Source organism: Spermophilus citellus (assembly GCF_964194105.1).
Source record: "Spermophilus citellus genome assembly, chromosome: 9".
Lineage (NCBI taxonomy): Eukaryota > Metazoa > Chordata > Mammalia > Rodentia > Sciuridae > Spermophilus > Spermophilus citellus.
In genome coordinates this window covers 22,083,722-22,103,544 of record NC_138191.1, presented here as the reverse complement: position 1 = coordinate 22,103,544, position 19,823 = coordinate 22,083,722, and the positions used below count along the sequence as shown (strand labels likewise).

Genomic DNA, 19,823 nt, shown 5'->3' with positions numbered 1-19,823 from the left:
TTCCACTGATACCTTCTAAGTCACTGCTATAGTCTGAATGTTGGTGTCCCCTCAAACCTAAGGAAACCTAACCCCTAAAGGAGCAGTATTAAGAGATAGGGCCTTTAAGAAATAATTAGGTCATGAGGGCAGAGCCTTATGAATGGAATCAGTGTCCTTGTAAAAGAGGCCTGAGGGTGCTTGTCTTCCCTTCTGTCATGGGAACATGCAGCTAGAGGTAACCATGTATGAGGAACAGACTCTTAACAGATACCTGAAAAGACTAACAGTCACTTAATAAAAATATTAGGTCCCAGGTAATTTGAAAATAATCTGAAGTTATAGCTTTCGTGAGACTGAAAAACTGAACACTGAAAGAATATTTGCAAAATGGTTCCATATAAATCAGTAATGAGATCTTTGTATAGTCAGAATTACAAAGATTAATATTGCTATACTGTTGAGTCTATGAGGTATAAGTTAATACTGTAAATTTTGCATTCAAAATTCCAAACCAGAGTATTAAGATATTCATTGTGAGACAGGTGAGGTGGTGCCTGTAATTCCAGCAGCTTGGGAGGTTGAGACAGGAGGATTAAGTTCAAAACCAGCCTCAGCAAAAGCGAGGTGCTAAGCAACTCGGTGAGACTCTGTCTCTAAATAAAATTAAAAAATACAGCTGAAAATGTGGCTCAGTGGTCGAGTGTTCCTGAGTTCAATTCCCCCACAAAAAGAAATTTATTGTGGTACTGAAAATATGTAAATTGAAGCTTTCATATTAAAAAAAGGAAAAACAAAAAAGAGGCAACTAAGATAATTTCCTAATAATATACTTACATTCTTACTAACTATCGGTACCTATCTCTTACCCAAAGCACTAAAAACAAGACTATCACTCACAGCTGAAATCATACTACCATTTGGAGTGTAGTCTTAGTGCACAAGATAAAGGATTATGACAGGGCTGGGGTTGTAGCTCAGTGGTAGAGCACTTGCCTCTCATGTGAGAGGCACTGGGTTCAATTCTCAGCACCACACATAAATAAATAAATTTAAAAAAGGTCCATCAACAACTAAAAAAAAAGGATTATGACAGCTGTGAGATGAAAATTCTTAGGGGACATATCACTTAGAGAAACAACAACAACAAACCATTTAATAAAACTTCTGCCACACAGCTCATGATAGGCAATTTGTCCTTCAGAGTTATTTAAGGAATGATGGCCCTAATTAGCTATAATTAAAAATAGAAAGCGGTAGTTTATAGGCCTATAAGACAAACTCAGAGAAATGTGCTAGTTATCTCACTAACTGGGTGAGGACAAAGAAGGAACTGTTTCCCCTAAAGGAAAGTGTCACATGCAATTAGCACAAGTGACATCACTTACTTTTGATGCAAAATACAAGTGGCTCCCAAGCTCTTTGGTAGTTTAGAATTGCAACATGTGAACCTCTGATTTGTAATCAGCTTAAAGATACAGTGAATACCTGGAATGCCTCTGGATAATACTTATGCCAATTTCTTCAAGTCATCATACTCAAAATCTGGTTAGAAACTCTGGCAGATTGGAGTTCAAAGCCTGTAAATTATAGGCGCTCAGAAACTACAAATGTCCAAAGTCCAAAGTTTCTGAACTTAAAAAAAAAAAAGTACTACAATTTAGCCCTTAATTTCTTTTAAAATGTATGCGAAAGACCTAACAGGCCTATCTTAAAATTGTAAAAAGCAGAAAAAGCTGCATGGTGAAAAAAATAGGTATTCCCACTCTTGTTCCTAGACACCCTGGTTATCTTCCTCCAAGGCAACCATTTTATCTATTTCTTCTGTGAAAATTTAATAATGCGTAATTTAATTATGATTTCTACTACATATTCCTGCTTCATAAGCTTATATTATTATCTCCAAAGAATTATAAATTTCTCAGAGGAAGAGATCAGGACCAGTGTTCTTTATTATAACAAATAGCTCAGTGCTGAGTATACTCATGGAGCCCAGTAAGTACTAGTCCAATTTGATACCAGTTTAGCAGCCAAAGGCTAAATTATTTGCAGGTTAAGTGTACAATCTTTTCACATGCTAGGCAAGCACTCTACCACTGAGACACATTCCCAGCTCCTAGAATCTTTATAATGGCTATTAAAGATTTACATGTGAGTTTAATTGGAGGCAATAAATTGCTAACAATGACAAGATATAACAGAATTTTGTCTAAACAAAGAATCGACACACTGTCAATCCCAATAAACAAAAGCACTTGGCTCTAGAATTCTTGCTAACTAAGCAACTACATATTTTATTATGGTAGGTTTAACTTTTTTACACGTTTAACTGTGATTTGATGTCTCATAGTCAAGCAAACAGTATTTTAAATAATATTAAGTAAGCAATTTACTCTCTACATAACTTTCATAACATGCCAAAGAAAACAGAAGGGAAAGAAATGATAAAAACTCAAGTTTAAAGTACAAATGAAATGCTTTTGGATGCAAATCACAAGGAACAAGGGAAAGTTCTATTAGTTTTTTGATTTTTTAACATCATTAAAAGAGATTTTACCTGAGACTTTGAATTATTCTAACCAGGTTATTTTAGTTTAATTCTTCCAATATCACCTTTAAAAAATATGTTTATATTTCAATAGTCTAAAAAAAACAGCTGCATACATATAATTTTTATGAAACCTTTTAAGCTCAATGATACTTGAATGGGGCAGATCACAGCTGTTCACAATTTCTTATTTCTATTTCAGAAAACCATAGTGAAACAAATGGAGTAAGATTTGACATGTTATCAGAAATGAAAAACATATGACTCTAAACACAAAACTTCAAGAAATAACATTTCAAAACATCTTGAGACGCTTTAAAAATGCTATCAAAAGAAACTGGCTGCTTAATGAAAATTATAAAAAAAAAAACAAGTTTTTATGCATAACTTACCTCCGGCATACATGACGGCCAACATGATGGAAGATATCCATGATACTTCACTAGTGGTGGCATTGAATATACTTTCAATTTCTTTAAAGAAGACTGTAATGGATTTGGGAAATGCATAAGAGAAGCCGATAGAAATGAAAGCTCCAATTACCACTGCCCACCCCCAGCCTCCATCTGGGGGGGTATATCCAACTGGTCCTCCAATTGCTGGTGGCATTTTAGGTATAGATGAATTCCAAAATGTAGCTCAAATCCAAATATCTGAAGAATATAAAATTAAAATAGTACGTCAATAATAAAGTATCCTAAAAAAAACAAAACAAAAACCCTTCTGTGCAGCAATAATGTTTTTCATTCCTGGTACCTGGAATAGAGCCCTGTGTGTGGTAGCACACACCTGTAATCCGCACACACCTGTAATCTGCGTAACTCAGGAGGCGAAACAGGAATACTATAAATTTGAGGCAAGCCTCAGCAACTTAGTGAGACCTTATCTCAGAAGACTAAGGATGTGGCTCAGTGGTAAAGCACACCTGGTTCAATCCCAGTAATAACAACGACGACAAACTTGAACCAAGTAGAACAGATTTCTGTTAAACAAAATCATGTTTGCTGGGTGCAATGGCGCACGCCTGTAATCCCAGCAGCTCAGGAAGTGAAGGCAGTAGGATCGCAAGTTCAAAGCCAGCCTTAGCCACGGGGTGGTGCCAAGCAATTCAGTGAGACCCCGTCTCTTGATAAAATACAAAATTGGGCTGGGTATGTGGCTCAGTGGTTGAGTGTCCCTGAATTCAATCACTAGTACCCCCCCAAAAAAAATCACATTTCATTTTAATTAAAATAAATGTGTTAAATTACACATCACTGTGATAACCATCTCATTTTTCTAGAACTAATTTGAACTTAGAACAGGGAAGGCAGGAATTTTTTGCCCATGCAAAATAAGTTCATGCTCCCTTCAATATTTCTGACCTAATCTTTTTGGATTTCTGTCATAGGATTCTCTAAAACAATGCCTTCTATAATTTTTCCTTCCTCTAGGGCCCTAGAGATTTTTATTGCATGGGGCAGTGAAACACAGTAAGATATGGGATGAGTAAGAGATATGAAATATAGAATTATATTTTTATTTTATATTCGGGGAAGGACCTTCAGATAAGGCAAAGTAGAAAAGCAGAAGACCTCAGGCATCCATTTTTAGAAAAAATGATTTTCAGCTAAGATTCCATCTAAATCTAATGATCTGGGAAAGAATTCCCTTAAAAATATCACCTAGTTTAAAGATTAAAGATGCTTATTCTAGGGCTGGGGTTGTATGTAGCTCAGTGGTGGAGTGCTTACTTTGCATGTGTGAGGCACTGGGTTCAATCCTCACCACCATATAAAAATAAATAAATAAAATAATGGCATTGTGTCCATCTACAACTAAAAAAAAAAAATTAAAATTAAAAAAAAGCAGCATTTCACTTAGCTAGTATTTACAAGGTTTCCTAAAATTTCTACTGAACATAAAAAATGTTATTTAACATCTCAATTCCACTAACAGAGGCAGCCTAGATTCTAATATTATGTTAAACAGAATTCCTCTGGGCATCAATTTTATGAGTTTTTTCTTATAAATATGAAAAAAAGAGAACACTTGAAATTTTTCAAAGAACTACTAAAAAGATTAATTCATCTCAGAATATTTACATAGAATAACACCCACACACAGACAGTAGAGCTGTTTAACACATCAAGTCCTGACTGGAACAGCTAATACGTGCTGGACGTGATTAAACTTTGGGCTTAGCTGCCAGCTATGATTTGTCCCAATTAAGCAGTTCTAATTTTTAGTCACTAAGACTCGCCTCATCATGTTAATAATACCTCATTCTATAATGTCAAAATTAGATTTAGCACTTCAGGATAAAGCTTTAAGATGATTCAAAAATAAATACAAAGTGTAAGAAATAAAGGGTACACAAAGTAATTTTGGAAAAAAAAAAAAAAAAGAACATTTATAAAACCCCCAAACTGATTCAATATAGTTCTACTACCATCTAACAAAAGGCTGCTCCTGTTAACTTAAAAATTCTTATTGTACATAAGGTACAAGCAGGACTCCTGGCCCAGTATGTGGAGCTCTGTTAAGAAAAGGGAGCACATACATTTTTTAAATATAGATGTTCAGAGGCTAAAAGGTTTTGACTTTAATTTAAGACTTTAATCCTTACAATGTACACAGTAGCCTCCCTATCAGCTTAGCTACTGTTGCCTATAAGTGATGGGGGGGGGGGGGATTAAGAAAAAAATGATAGGGTGATGAGAAAAGCTCAAATTGCCTCAGACAGGATGATATGAAATAATAACCCTAATTTTTCTTATCAATGATAACGGTAGCAAGAACCCCCTTTCGGTGTTTCTGAAGTCTCTCCTTTTCTCATGTGTCTTTGGAATTATGCTTAGTAAACCAATATGAAAAGCCAAAGTTATGCTCCACACCCGCCAAGTTTTGGGTCCACTCTAGAAGAGCTACAAAAGCCCTTAAAAACAGTAATCATTATGTTTATATTATTTATATTATATTTATATTACCCATACTTTTCCCATCAACACATAAAACAGAGCCATTGTCATTTCCTAACACGACAATGGCAGTTTGTGATCGAAAAAGAGGCAGGAAGTATCTAAAAATCAATAATCTTAAAAGAATTTATTACTAAGTTTAAACTAGTTTTAAGTTTCAGCTACACATGGAAACATTCAAATCCAGAAGGCTGATTTACTGAAGCTATTACTGCTAAAGAAGCTAACCTTCTGCTCTTTACAACTGGCCCTAATCCAGCTTCATAGCTTACAGAACCACCTGCCCCAAATTAATCTCCAAGACTCAAGAACTAGTAAATCTCACCTTCTTTTGCCTTATTTTCCACTATTAAACTGATTACAGTGAAAAAGGAAGGAAAAATAAATAAGTAGGCTGGGGTGTATAGCTCAATGGTAAATGTGTGCTTAGCATGCACAGGTCCAAGTTTATTCCCTCAAATCAAACAAAAAGCACCCATCACAGTAAAAATACAACCACTAAGCCTAACTAACACTCAAGCAATGCATTGTTTTGATCAAACTGCATATGAAGAACATTTAAAAAGTATAAACCTGGGGGCTGGGGATGTGGCTCAAGCGGTAGCGCGCTCGCCTGGCATGCGTGCGGCCCGGGTTCGATCCTCAGCACCACATACAAACAAAGATGTTGTGTCCGCCGAGAACTAAAAAATAAATATTAAAAAAAAAAAATTCTCTCTCTCTCTCTCTCTCTCTCTCTTTAAAAAAAAAAAAAAAAAAAAAGTATAAACCTGTCTCTGCAAACCTCCAACTATCTGTCATTCCTGGAAAACCTACCTATATTACAAGTAAAATACACTCTCCTCATTCCAAGAGAAATCAATAAATTGCTAACTAGAATGCTTTAAGAAGCATTTCAAGTCTATCTTCCAGAATATGTGTAAATAAATTCTTGCTTTTAACCCATTTTTATCTAAAAAAAAAAATCAATATTTTAGTTAATAATCTCAGTTTTTTATATGATCCGACCTTTGTACTAATAAACTAGAAAAAAAATATATTTTTTAAGACAGCAGATCTCAGCCAGGTACAGTGGTGCACGCCTGTAATTTCAGCAATTCAGGAGGCAGAAAGATCCCAAGCCTCAAGCCCTAGGCAACTTAGTGAGAACCTGTTTCAAAAGAAAAAATTAAAAGGGCTGGAGATGTGACTCAATAGTTAAGTGCCACTGGGTTCAATTCCTGGTAACAGAAACAGTAAAAAAGTAAAAACAAAAAACAGTAAAAAAGACATGTGGCCACTATGGAAAACATGGAGATTCCTGAAAAAAAAAAAAAAAATTGTCAGTAAACCATACCTTCCAGGTATATATACACCAAAGAACTGAAATCTGGATCTCAAAGATCTGCACTTCCATGTTCTTTGCAGCATTAGTCAGTAAAAGGCAAGAATGAAAGCAACCTAAATGTCCATCAATGGAGAAATGGATAAAGAAAATGTGGCATATACATACAGTGGAATATTATTGAGCCTTAAGAAAGGAAACCCTGCCATTTGTGACAACATGGATAAATCCAAAGGACACTTGCCAAGTAAAATAAACCAGACCAAGAAAGACAAATACTGCATGATCTTACTTATATGTGAATCTAAATTAGTCAAAGAAGCAGACAGTGAAATGGTAATTGCCAGGAGCTGGATGGAGGGGGAAATAGGAAGGTAACAGTCAAAGGGCACACACTGTACAACACACAGCCTACGATCAGGCAACATTATACCAAATACTTAATTTGCCAAGAGTGTATATCTATATTAAGTTTTTTTTTTTTTTTAACACAAAAGGAAAAAAACAAATTGGGAGGAAACTTGGAGGTGATAAGCACAAGGCATAGACAGTGATGATGGTTACAAGTGTAGACTTATCTCTGAACAACTCAAGTTGTACACATTAAATAGCTACAGCTTTCTGTATGTCATCATACATCATTAAAGCATTAGAAAGGGAAGGGAGGGCAGATCCAGGGAGCAAGATATTAAAGATGTGTCATGAAATTCATAAAGCTATCTTATTTTCCTGGGTTTATTGTTCTAAGTAAAAATTCACTTTCAGGGCTGAGTTGTCCGGCATACTCAAGGCTTTGGATTCCATATTCAGCACCACACACAAACAAAACAGCCACACCAACAACAGAAGTTCTCCACTCTCATACCCAACACCTGCCCCCTGAACAAACAAACCAAAGCAACCTTAAGCAGATATATAATTGAAAAGGGGAGTAAATAGCTTTTTCAGATAATTGTGAATGTTCTTTGATAACCACACTAAAGTTTGGCAAACGATATAGCCTTTTGTTTGTTTTTGTGGTACTGGGGATTGAACCCAGGGCTTCACACATTTGGGCAAGAGCCCCTACCATAGAGCTATAACCCCAGTCCTTTTTAAATTTTATTTTGAGAAAGGGTCTCTCTAAGTTGCCCAGGCAGGATCTGCCTCAGCCTCCAATTATACGCAAACAGCACACATGGCTCTATAATCTGGACCCCTGTAATGCTGGGAATTGAATCCAGGGCCTCAAGCATGAGGGCAAACACTACAACATAGCTATATCTCCAGCCCTATAGTTTTTGTTGTTGTTTACCGTTTTTTAAAAATTGGTTCTTTTTAGTTATACGTGAAATGATAGTTGAACCATTCTATACAAGCACAGAATATATCTTATTCTAATTAGGACCCTAGTCTTATGGATGTACACAATGGTATATTTATACATGTATATAAGAAAGATATGTCATATTCACTCCACTGTCCAGCCCTGTAGTGTTTTTTTGTTTTGGTAGTGGGGATTGAACTCAGGGGCACATAACCATTGAACCACATCCCCAGTCCTTTTTTGTATTTTATTTAGAAATAGGGCCTCACTAAATTGTGAGGCTGGCTTTGAACTTGCAATCCTCCTGCCTTGGCCACCCAAGTAGCTGGGATTAGGGTGTGTGTCACCATGCCCAGCTTGAACAGCAGTCTCTACCCCAAATCAGGAATTTGTTCAAAGTTTTCCCCAACCGGAAAGTTTATAATAAATGCTTGTTAGAAGTAAGAGCACCATAAAATAGATAAAACCTAACATTCGTAACTGTCCTAATTTATACTGTGATCCGGAAAAGGCCTGCTGTCTTTTGACTGAACGTATCATGTGATGGAGTAGAGTGTTTATCAGATTGCTTAGCCCTTTCACTACCTAAAATAAGACAGAAGGTGGTGCTGGAGGTTGAGAATAGGGTTTCTCCAGCATAAGGCAGTTAATACCCCTTAATTACCAACCTTTCTGGCATCTCTCTTAAGTGTAGTTTTATGTATAAATTGTTCAAGTATGACACTTTATCTTGTGGATGATTTTTTGTGACGAATCTTTGCTAAATATGAGTTCAGTTGGATTTTCTTAGTTGAGCAAAGGCTCAAGACTGAAATTCTTTAAAAGGGCAGAAACAAAGTTGCACATATCATGGAGGCCTGTAGATATAAAGACCCAGCCTCAAGAATAAATCCCAGGAAATGGAATTTAGTGCCATCGCCAAATAACATGCAAAATACGTATTCCTGGCTTGTTTGATGAAGTGATTTAACATAAGTTTTTTTCACAGAGCTTTCTGATAATCAATATTTTACTTTACCAGCAGTTAAGAGTTCCTTGTGCTGTTTCATGAACAAAGCTACACAACCTACTTCAATGAATGATAAATAAAAAATAGTGCCTTTCTATTCTCAACTTTCTAAATTTCATTAAGAAAATATAATATGCCCAAATAAGATTCAATTTTCACTTATATTTCCATTCTAATGGGTCTATGTTGATGTACAATTTTAATTAATTTACCTTAACTTTAATACTCAATAGTAGTCTCATGATGCTATTATTATGTCAACTATAATTTTCTGGTAGTTGTTTTAGAAATGAAGAAGAGTAAAGTAATACAGAGAACCAACGAAGTTGACCATACTTACAGGTGAGTGAACAGGAAAATTTAAAGGTAGTGCATGATTTTATACAATGAGGGTGGAAGGAAAAATAGCCTCAGTAACATAGAAATTCTCAATTGTGAGTTGATTCCTCTGTTGAATTAGTTTTAATATTTTATTTACCCTCCCTACATTAATATAATTTCTTTCATAAGTGATCCATTTGTAGACTTGCTAAATATATAAGAATAATGGCATTTTGGATTGAGAACAATTTTCAAAATAAGGCAGAGAAACTTCTACTTATAGTCTGATTAGTAAACTTTGAATACAAATTCCAATAAAAAATATTTGTCCCTGTAACAATTCAACTTGAAGCTCAAGCCTGCATGAAAAATTGTGAAACAGCTGTTAAAAGGTTTAGAGTTAAGGGGCTGGGGCTACCGGTCAGTGGTAGAGTGCATGCCTGGCAAGTATGAGGCACTAGGTTTGATCCTCAGCACCATATAAAAATAAAGAAAGATTTTGTGTCCATCTACAACTTAAATTTTTTAAAATATTATTAAAAGGGTTCATGAAACTAGTAACTATTTTTACTTCAATTGACAATTAGAAATAAATGAGAACAAAATACAGTAATGTTTTATTTTTTTAATGACTTTTTTTTAAATTGACATTTTTTATTACCAGGAGTATGGCCCCTATTCTAGGAACAAGTAAATTTAAGGGGACATGGCATGAAATACAATTTCACACTGCTACCAGTGCTACTTCAAAAACACATTGCTACTTCAAAAACAATATAAGCTACTAGCACTTAAAATACATCATCCAAGGTGAAAGTAAGTTTTACAATAGCATATTAATTCTCTAATCTCAATAACAACCTCCTAAAGTGGCATCCTGGATTCCTTGGCCATTTTATTGTGCCTTTCTACTATTTAAGTACATACTAAGTTTCTTTATGAGCCTTACAACTCCACAGATCAAGGGTTAGTTTTTTTTAATGCAATAAAGAGTGGGGCCTGAGCTGGGTGTGGTGATGCATGCCTGCAATCCCAGCAGCTTAGGAGGCTGAGGCAGGAGGATCTTCAGTTCAAAGCCAGCCTCAGCAAAAAGTGAGGCCCTGATCAACTCAATGAGACTCTGTCTCTAAATAAAATATGTAAAAGAACTGGGGATGTGGCTCAGTGATGAAAGAAAGAAAGGAAGGAAGGAAGGAAGGAAGAAACTATATAACTATTCTGGGGTAAGCATACATAAAATGTTACATTGCTGGAGGCTGAAAGGGAGATAAAATTAGAGTGCCACTGAGTTCAATTCCCCATAACACACACACACACAGAGTCACAGATATTCATTATAGAAAAATTGGAAGATATACACGTGTGAATAGAAAAACTTACCTGTTATTAACATTTTTATGTCAATTCTCTTGACTTCCTTTTAGGATACTCATGGAGAAGCATAAACATCAAATAGGGGCTCATATTATATTCTGCTTCAGAGCCTACTTTTTCTACTTAATATAAACTTCTGTTTGGTTTTTTGGTACTGGAGACTGAACCCAAGAGTGTTCTTCCACTGAGATTCATCCTCAGCCCTTTTCTTTTTTTTTAAAGAATTTTAATATTTATTTTTTAGTTTTCGGCGGACACAACATCTTTGTTTGTATGTGGTGCTGAGGATCGAACCCGGGCCGCACGCATGCCAGGCGAGCGCGCTACCACTTGAGCCACATCCCCAGCCCCAGCCCTTTTCATTTTCAACTCTGATACAGAGTTCAGCTAAGTTCCTGAGGCTGGGACCAAACATGCAATCCTCACCTCAGCCTTCTGAGTTGCTGGGACTATAGCTGTGTGCCACCACACATGACCTCAGAAACCATATCTCAAAAATAAATACATGATTAAAAAAGACTGAAGACATAGCTCAGTGGTAGGGCACTTGCCCAGTGTGTGGAAGCCCCAGCATTAGAGAAAAAACAATACTGTAACACTGTTGCATGCTTAGGTATCTCTTTTATTTTCCTCCTTCTATAAACATCCCATAAAACACTACTGTGGTAAATTAGAGATTTTGGATAAATTTTTAGAATTCCTATAAAAATTCTAAGGTATATACTACCAAGTTACTCTTAAAATTACATTAATTTGTACTCTTCACCACTGTGTAATGAAACAGCCTATTTTCAATTAAAAAATACACCAATGTTAAGAAATCTAAGGGTAGAGATGGAAATATGGCTCAGTGGTCGAGTGTGTGCCTACCAAGCACAAAGCCCTGGGTTCTATCCCCAGGACCCTCTCTCCCCACAAAAAAAAAGAGAAAACACCTACATCTTTTCTACATTAAGTCTGCTGAGTATTTAATATCAGATGAACAAAAAACTGGGAAACCATGCAATATAATAGAACCATAGGTTATTTAGAGCTAAGCACTAAGATTCTTGAGTAAAAGCTGGACACCTGGTCAAAAGTAGTGAATTCATTTTTACTTTACACTGCAAACACCTGACTTCCAGAGCATTTTACCATTTCAGGAATCTAGGCTACTTCTCAAAAGGCACACAGAGAAGCCTGTATATCTATTAATACATTGTATTAATATACTGTATATCTATTAATATATTGTAGAAAATATAAGCACAATTAACTAAAACAAAAGCTACAGAATCAAGTTAGCTCATTTCTCTTTAGGATTGGAGTTAATGGATTAGTGCACATAGGCATAAAATAGTAGATAAGGATGTCCAGAGATTAGAAAATAACTTCTAAAAGATATTTCAAAGTTTTAAGAAAAGTTAGTAGAACCAATTCTTCATTATATCAGTCACAATTAAAAAGTATATTTTCAAGTTTCCTTCTCTTTGACACTGCTGTGTCATTAGTGCTTCTCATACTTACTAGTAAAGATTGAGGCTTTTTGTCTCATAAAACCAATGGAAAGAAGGAAAGGGGGAAAAAGATATTCTGATGAGCATCACTGTAAAAGAGGCAGAAGAGGAAGATAAGCAATGGACTTTAAAAATACTGATGCATGGTTCATAATGAATCATTTTTCGGGCAATTTTAGCTATAAATAGACAACCTTATGCCTCCCTTGGGAGAAAGGCACATAATGACCATTAAGGGACACCACTACTTTAGGACACCTTTGTCCTAAAGACCAAGTCAAATAAAGGCAAAAAGTGTAATTTTGTTCCAAATTCACAAATTAACGTGATACAAGAAATACTCAGTAATTTGCAAAAGTAAAAAGACTTTTCATGAATTAATAGTTTACCTAATTTTACCTAACACTAAGGTATAACTAATTGCTTTTCTGAATACATCTCACCACATGGAGTTAGTTTCCTGTATGACACCTTATCAATGTTTCTTGGGTACTTTAAAAACTCTACATGACAAGTTGTATGTCTATTTCTTCCTTTGTAAGCAATATTCCCCTAATTGAACTGTTGTGTGCTTTTTAGATCATGAAGGACAGAGGCTATTTTTCTAGTTTTAAAAATTCAACACATACATATGACCAAACGGTAAGCTTCAAGGAAATTTGTTTTTACCGGTTTTTGAGAAACAGAAAAAAATGAAACAAGAAAAAAACCTCTTTAGTCGTCCTATGCTCTCTGGATATAGTGCCCTCTACAGAGAGGCAGGGAAGTTTCTGTTCCTGTGCAGGTTCCCTTCCACTCCTTTTCTCTTGTCACGCTGGGCTGCTCTACTACTTAGCCATACCCAACAAAAACTTACCTTCTTTAGTGATTCATTTTTGCCTTTTCACAGACTAGAAAGTAACTATTATTTATGTCCTGAGTCTTATGTCCCTTTCATGTGTTTACTTCTTCCCCAAAATGGACCCATTCATGTTTTATAAACCATAAAAATGAAATAATACCAAAGAAAGGGTGGACGGACATATGTTGTGTCCATCAATGCTGGATTTTGCTTGGCAGAATTCCAGATTATATTCTGGAATAAATACCTATCAAGATCTAAGTGGGCCAATTCAATTTACTAATATATGAGCTACCTTGTTCCAGAATCTGAAAAATAAATATTATGGCTAGATTAAAATTAAAAAGCAGCATATTGTCAGGGTTACATCATTTATTACTCTGAATGTAAATGAACATTTTAAAAAAATATTTTATTTAGTAGATTCTAGTATTTCTGCTAGAATCTACTTCACTTGAAGAATTCTGAAGGCTAATAAGGAGCATAAGTGGATTAAAATTCACTGAAAGATAAACAGAAGGCGTTTTCTTGCAAAAAACTGAGCTGAGGGCTGGGGATGTGGCTCAAGCAGTAGCGTGCTCGCCTGGCATGCGTGAGGCCCAGGTTCGATCCTCAGCACCACATACAAAGATGTTGTGTCTGCCGAAAACTAAAATAAATAAATAAATATTAAAAAAAAAATTCTCTCTCCCTCCCTCACTCTCTCTTTAAAAAAAAAAAAAAACTGAGCTGAATTATAGAATTAACATTATGCTTAATTTAAAATAAAATCTATCTTTAAGGACTAGAAATAGAGTAATAACAGTTCATTTAAAAGCTTTATTCTCATTCTAAAAGCTTTCAAACCATATTCCAAGATATTTTTTTCAGCAAGGTACACTGGCGCACACATGTAATCCCAGCTGCTCAAGAGGCTGAGGCAAAAGGACCACATGTTTAAGCCATCCTGATCAACTGAGTGAGACCCCGTCTCAAAATAAAATTAAAAAATGAGCTGTAGCTCAGTGGACGAAAGCCCTTGGGTTCAATCCCCAATTATCAGAAAAGAAAAAAATAAAGCCTCCATACCTTTCTACTAATTTCTTGTACATTCAGTAATCACATAATAAAAACCTTTTGAACGAGTACAGATTTCACTGTGATAGTACCTTTGACCACACAGAACTAAGTTGTTTTTTGTTTGTTTCACTAGTGCCAGACAAACCACCAGAGTATTAAAACCGAGTACTATTGGGCAATTAAAACATTCATCATTTAAAAATTTTTATTTGCATAGCATTTTTAGAGCAAAAAAAGTCTATTTATATAGTCATTACAGATATAATCAAAAGGAAATTAGTGTTATTAACTCAAAATATACTAAACTTAAGGCCAGGCTACGTTGTCATTAAGATAATATCAATAATTAATTAGAAATATACAATTTCCAAATAAGCATTTTATTTTCCTGGAAACTATAGTAATTGGTAAACCACTCTCCTTTCCTCTATTCCATCCAACAGATTTCTGTGGGTAATTAATAATACTGTTATATAATTACATAGGTTGAAGTAAGGATGTACAATTGTAATCTGCAGAGGCAGGTATTTCAAATCTGAGGTTTATCAACCTTTTCAGGGGTTCTTCCAAATGAGCAAAGTAAATGCATACAGTCATACACTAAGCTGTTGTTGAAGACAAAGTTTCAAGTACATTTGCTGATTTCAAGGTACTCAAAACAAAAGTAAGAAAATGCCAAATAAATGAAGGCATCTACTGTTCCATTTAACATAGCCCTTAAAATAAAACTCCTTTGAATGGGCTGGGGATGTGGCTCAAGCGGTAGCGCGCTCGCCTGGCATGCGTGCGGCCCGGGTTCGATCCTCAGCACCACATACCAACAAAGATGTTGTGTCCGCCGAGAACTAAAAAATATTAAAAACTCTCTCTCTCTCTCTTTAAAAAAAAAAAAAAAAAAAAAAACTCCTTTGAAAACACAAACTTCCTGAATTCAAAGCAAAATTATTCTGCCTGAATTTGTGAAGGAAAATTATTTTAGTCTAGTCCAGCACAGTGGTGCATGTCTGTTAATCTCACTGACTGGGGAGACTGAGGATTGACAAATTCAAAGCCAGTCTCAGCAACTTAGTGAGACACTGACTCAAAATAAAAAATAAAAAGGCTGGGGATGTGGCTCAGTACTCCCCCCGCCTCCCCCAAAAAAACACATCATTTTGCTCTACCTTAGCATATACATAAGCATTTTGTTTCCTAATTTGTGAAGCCAGTATTTATAATAAAGGAGAGTAAGTCAATGGCCCAAGAATTTACCTAACCTATAACATCATCATTCTACAACTCTGCAACATTATGATCTATAGCCTATGTTGTATTTGGTTAATTTCACTCTCACGTGGGAAAAAAAGTAAAGGAGTTAGGAGCAGAGGTCCTTAGCATCTTTAGTGCCAGATTCCTTTGGTGGTTTTCAAAAGCCCATGGAATTCTTGTCAGAATAATGTTCTAAATGCATAAAATAAAATGTAAGGTAGAACTGTAAAAATATTTAATTGGATGTAATAAGGCGTTTGTAAACAAATAACAAGCAAGCTGGGCGCGGTGGTGCACGCCTGTAATCCCAGTGGCTCAGGAGGCGAAGGCAGGAGGATTGAGTACAAAGCCAGACTCAGCAATTTAGCAAGGTACTAAGCAACTCAGTGAGATCCTGTCTCTAAATAAAATGCAAAACAGGGCTGGGGAACCTATCTCAGTGGTCAAGTGTCCCTGAGTTCAATCCTCAGTACCAAAAAATAAAATAACAACTAAGACCTAGCAGTAATGGTTATAACCAGTGTTTAGTTGATGGTTGGTTTGTTATTGTTGTTTCTTCAGCACTAGGATTGAATCCAATACACTCCAGTGACTCTCCACCACTGAGCCACACTCTCAAGCCCTTATTATTTTTATTTATTTTATATTTATTTATATTTTATTTTATTTATTTTATTTATACTGTGCCCAGCTCCACAGTATTTCTGAAGTAGGGAGAAGCTTAAACAATTTCAAGACAGCTATAATTGTTATGAACTTGCCTCAGCCTCCTGAGCTGCTTTGATTACAGGTGTGCACCAGTATCCAGCTCATTAGGCTTTTATTCATTCAATAATCTTCAGAAGATGTGGGCTACACAAGGCCCTCGGTTCAATCCCCAACAACAAGATGAGGGCGAGGGGCAGGGAATGGAGGGAAGAAACTAAACAGAAAAGTACTTTGAGCCCCATGTGGTAGGAGGCTGAAACAGGAGGATCGCAAATTTGAGGCTAGCTTCAGGGACTTAGCAGAACCCTATCTCAAAATAAAAAGGACTGGGGGGGCTGGGGATATAGCTCAGTTGGTAGAGTGCTTGCTTTGCATGCACAAGCCCCTGGGTTCAATCCACATGCACAACAAAAAATAAAATTAAATTAAATAAATAAAAAAGTACTTGAGGATTTACACAGGAAGAGCAAAATCACAGGGAACATATTTTCAACCCATGATCAAATAAGCAATTTATAATACCAGTACATTTTGAGAAATTTCTTCTTTACACAAAAGCTAAATCACTATAACAAAATCAAATTCAACAATATTATGAGTTCTGATTAGCAACAGGGTAGTGTGGACAAACAAAAGAGCTGAATCCTGTTACAGCATAAATGGTCAATGGCTCAGGCCTTGCCACCATTTTCACTGATGTGGTACATGTGAATTTATCCCATCATTGCATGTACTCTAAACACTATTTCCATAAGATGACTGCTGTGGCTGGCACTAGAGCTCAAACATGTTACCCATACTCAATTTTTCCACCATATGGATCCACTGTAAAATTTCCCACGACCCTCCAAACAAAGAAAAAAAATCACAGGGAAGAAAGTACAAGGGAATATACCAGAGTGTCTGGGCAAATTAAAGAAAGAATTCTGGGTGTGGTGACCATGCCTGTAATCTCAACTAAGGAGGCTGAGGCAGCAGTAACGTAGGTTCAAAGCCAGCCTCAACAACTTAGGAATGCTGGAAGCGACCTAGCGAGACCCTGTCTCAGCATAAAAAATTTAAAAAGGGCTGGGAATGTGGCTAAGTAGTTAAGGGCCCTTGGGTTCAATTTCTAGTATTAGAAATAAATAGTAATATGTGTTCTGTAGAACACGAATGATACCTATAGAAATATACTAAAGAAGACTATCCAAGCAAATACTACTTGGGTAGGCACTGAAAGCCATGAACAAGAACTGGCAGCAAGTAAGACATAGTAGAGAAGGAGGATGACAATGATAGAAGCTAAAAGGTCATAGCAATAGCCCAAACTATGCAGTGGTGATATGAATAAAGGGGAGAGGGATGGAAGCAAGAGCTAAGCTAGAGAGGAAATGACTGGCACCTGCCTGCATACAATAGGGCAGAGGGCCCACTGGGGGAAATAATAATAAGATTCAAAGGTTTTAATTCTGGTTACCAGAAAACCAGCTTTGGGAAATAAAGGGAAATTGAGAACAAAGATGATGGGCTTTTAAGTGACACACTGAGTTTGAAATGTCCAGGTTAACTTAAAAAGAAGATCAAAAGAGTCGCTAACCCCTGTTCTTAAAATCTGGAATCTGGTTAAAGCCTATGACTTAGATTTGGTAATACTTCCACCAGGTATTTCCCAACAAAAGCCCTAAAGCTTGGGAAACAGATAAACTCCAAGAAAGGTCAGAGATGAACAATAGAAACACCATCAATTTACGAGCTGATTTTCTTTTCTTTTTGTTTCTGGGGATTGAACCCAGGGCCCTTTACCACTGAGCTACATCCTCAGACCTTTTATTTTTTTTTTAATTTTGAGACAAGGTCTCACTAAACTGCTTAGAGCCTCACTAAACTGCTGAAGCTGGCCTCAAACATGCAATCCTCCTGACTCAGCCTCCAGATTGCTGGGATTACAGGCATGTACCACCAGACCTAGCAAGAGCATAATTTTAAAACATTCCAGTTGGATGCAGTGGCACATGCCTGTAATCCCAGCAGCTCAGGAGGCTGAGACAGGAGGATGGCAAGTTCAAAGACAGTCTCAGCAACAGTGAGGCGCTAAGCAACTTAGTAAGACCCTAAGTAGACCTCTAAATAAAATACAAAATAGGACTGGGGATGTGGCTCAGTGGTCCAGTACCCCTGAATTAAATTCCTGGTACCTCCCCCAAAAAATTCCAAAGAAGGTCATTTGAAACTCTAAGTTTCAAATGCACTAAAAACATTTTACCAACTTAAAGCAGTAGCTTTTTAAAGATGTACCTTATTACATTTAAATACATTGTCCAGGGGGCTGGGCTGTAGCTTAGTTGCAGAGCGCTTGCCTAGCATGTGTGAGGTACTGGGTTTGAACTTCAGCACCACATAAAAATAAATAAATAAAAGTATACTGTCTATCTACAAAAAGAAAGAAATTAAATACATTGTCCCCAAAGATAGTGTTTCAATCATATACCATATAGTATTTTTTTTAACCACATAGTATTAAAACACAAAAACTTGCCCTTACTATTTAAATTGTAGTTTCTCTTTTATGTGAGTATTCTGGTTAATAAATTAAGAAATGTAGGCTAGGGTTGTGGCTCAGTGGTAGAGTGCTTGCCTAACATGTGCAAGGCCCTGGGTTTGATCCTCAGCACCACATAAAGATAAATAAATAAAGATATTGTGTCTAGCTACAACTAAAAAATAAACATTTAAAAAATGGTCAAATTACTTACATTTGCAAACCACTAGCAAAATTATGAAATAGGTTTAATAAAGCAGAAAGAGGAACAATCAAATATCCTATGCCTCCCTGAAGTATACACCACTACCTATGAATTGCATTTACCCTCTCTTCCCAGACCCTCAACCAGAAATCAAACCTGAATCAATCTAAATTTGCTCCAAGTTTTCAATCTCGCTACCAACTTGTAGAAAATACAAGGGATAAAGGGACATGCTAAACTAGGACAGGTTAAAACTATACCACAGGGACATGATCATCAAAATCCAGAACGAGGGAAACTAGAGGAAAAATGACCTATTTCCTTCAACAAATAAATTATAAGGTAAATGAGGAAGAATCTACAGGTTAAGACTTAAAGAGACATGCCAAACCAGTGTAATGTGAGACCTTGTTTGGATCCCAAATTAAGCCAGAAAATTGTCTGAAAACAACTTAAACAACTTAAGAATAGGGAGGGGGGAAAAAAAACAGCCAGGCATACTGACACATGTCTGAAACCTCAGTGACTCAGGAGGCTGAGGCAGGAGGATCACAAGTTTTAGGTCTGCTTCAACAATTTAGTAAGACACTATCTCAGAATTTAAAAAGGGATGGGGAGCCAGGCACAGTGGTTTACACCTGTAATTCCAGGTACTCAAGAGGCTGAGGCAGAAAGATCACAAATCTGAGGCCAGCCTCAGTAATTTAGTGAAGCCCTAAGCAACTTTGCAAGACCCTGTCTCAAAACACAAAAGAAAAAAGGTGAAGGATGTAGCTCAGTAGTAAAGCACCCTGGGTTCAATTCCCAGAACTAAAACAAAACAAAAACCAAAAAACAAGACTCATCTTTTGATGGGAGCAGTGGTACACACCTTTAATCATAGCAACTTGGGAGGCTGAGGCAGGAAGACAGTTTAAGACTTGC

The 19,823-nt window shown here is 36.3% G+C and overlaps 1 protein-coding gene across 6 annotated transcripts in view; it reads right to left on the bottom strand.

The window, feature by feature from the left end:
* Positions 1–19,823, bottom strand: part of SLC16A1 (solute carrier family 16 member 1) — a 34,593-nt gene that overhangs the window by 10,898 nt on the left and 3,872 nt on the right. For 2 of the 6 annotated variants that reach the window (XM_081306101.1, XM_081306102.1), the window contains exons 2-3: positions 12,328–12,406; positions 2,920–3,180 (exon numbers count right to left, since the gene is read on the bottom strand). In XM_081306101.1, coding sequence (XP_081162227.1) covers positions 2,920–3,136 — 217 coding nt within the window. In that variant the 5' untranslated portion in view covers positions 3,137–3,180; positions 12,328–12,406. The remainder of the gene's footprint in view (positions 1–2,919; positions 3,181–12,327; positions 12,407–19,823) is intronic. The other 4 variants (XM_081306104.1, XM_081306105.1, XM_081306103.1 and 1 more) reach the window with 2 other exon arrangements.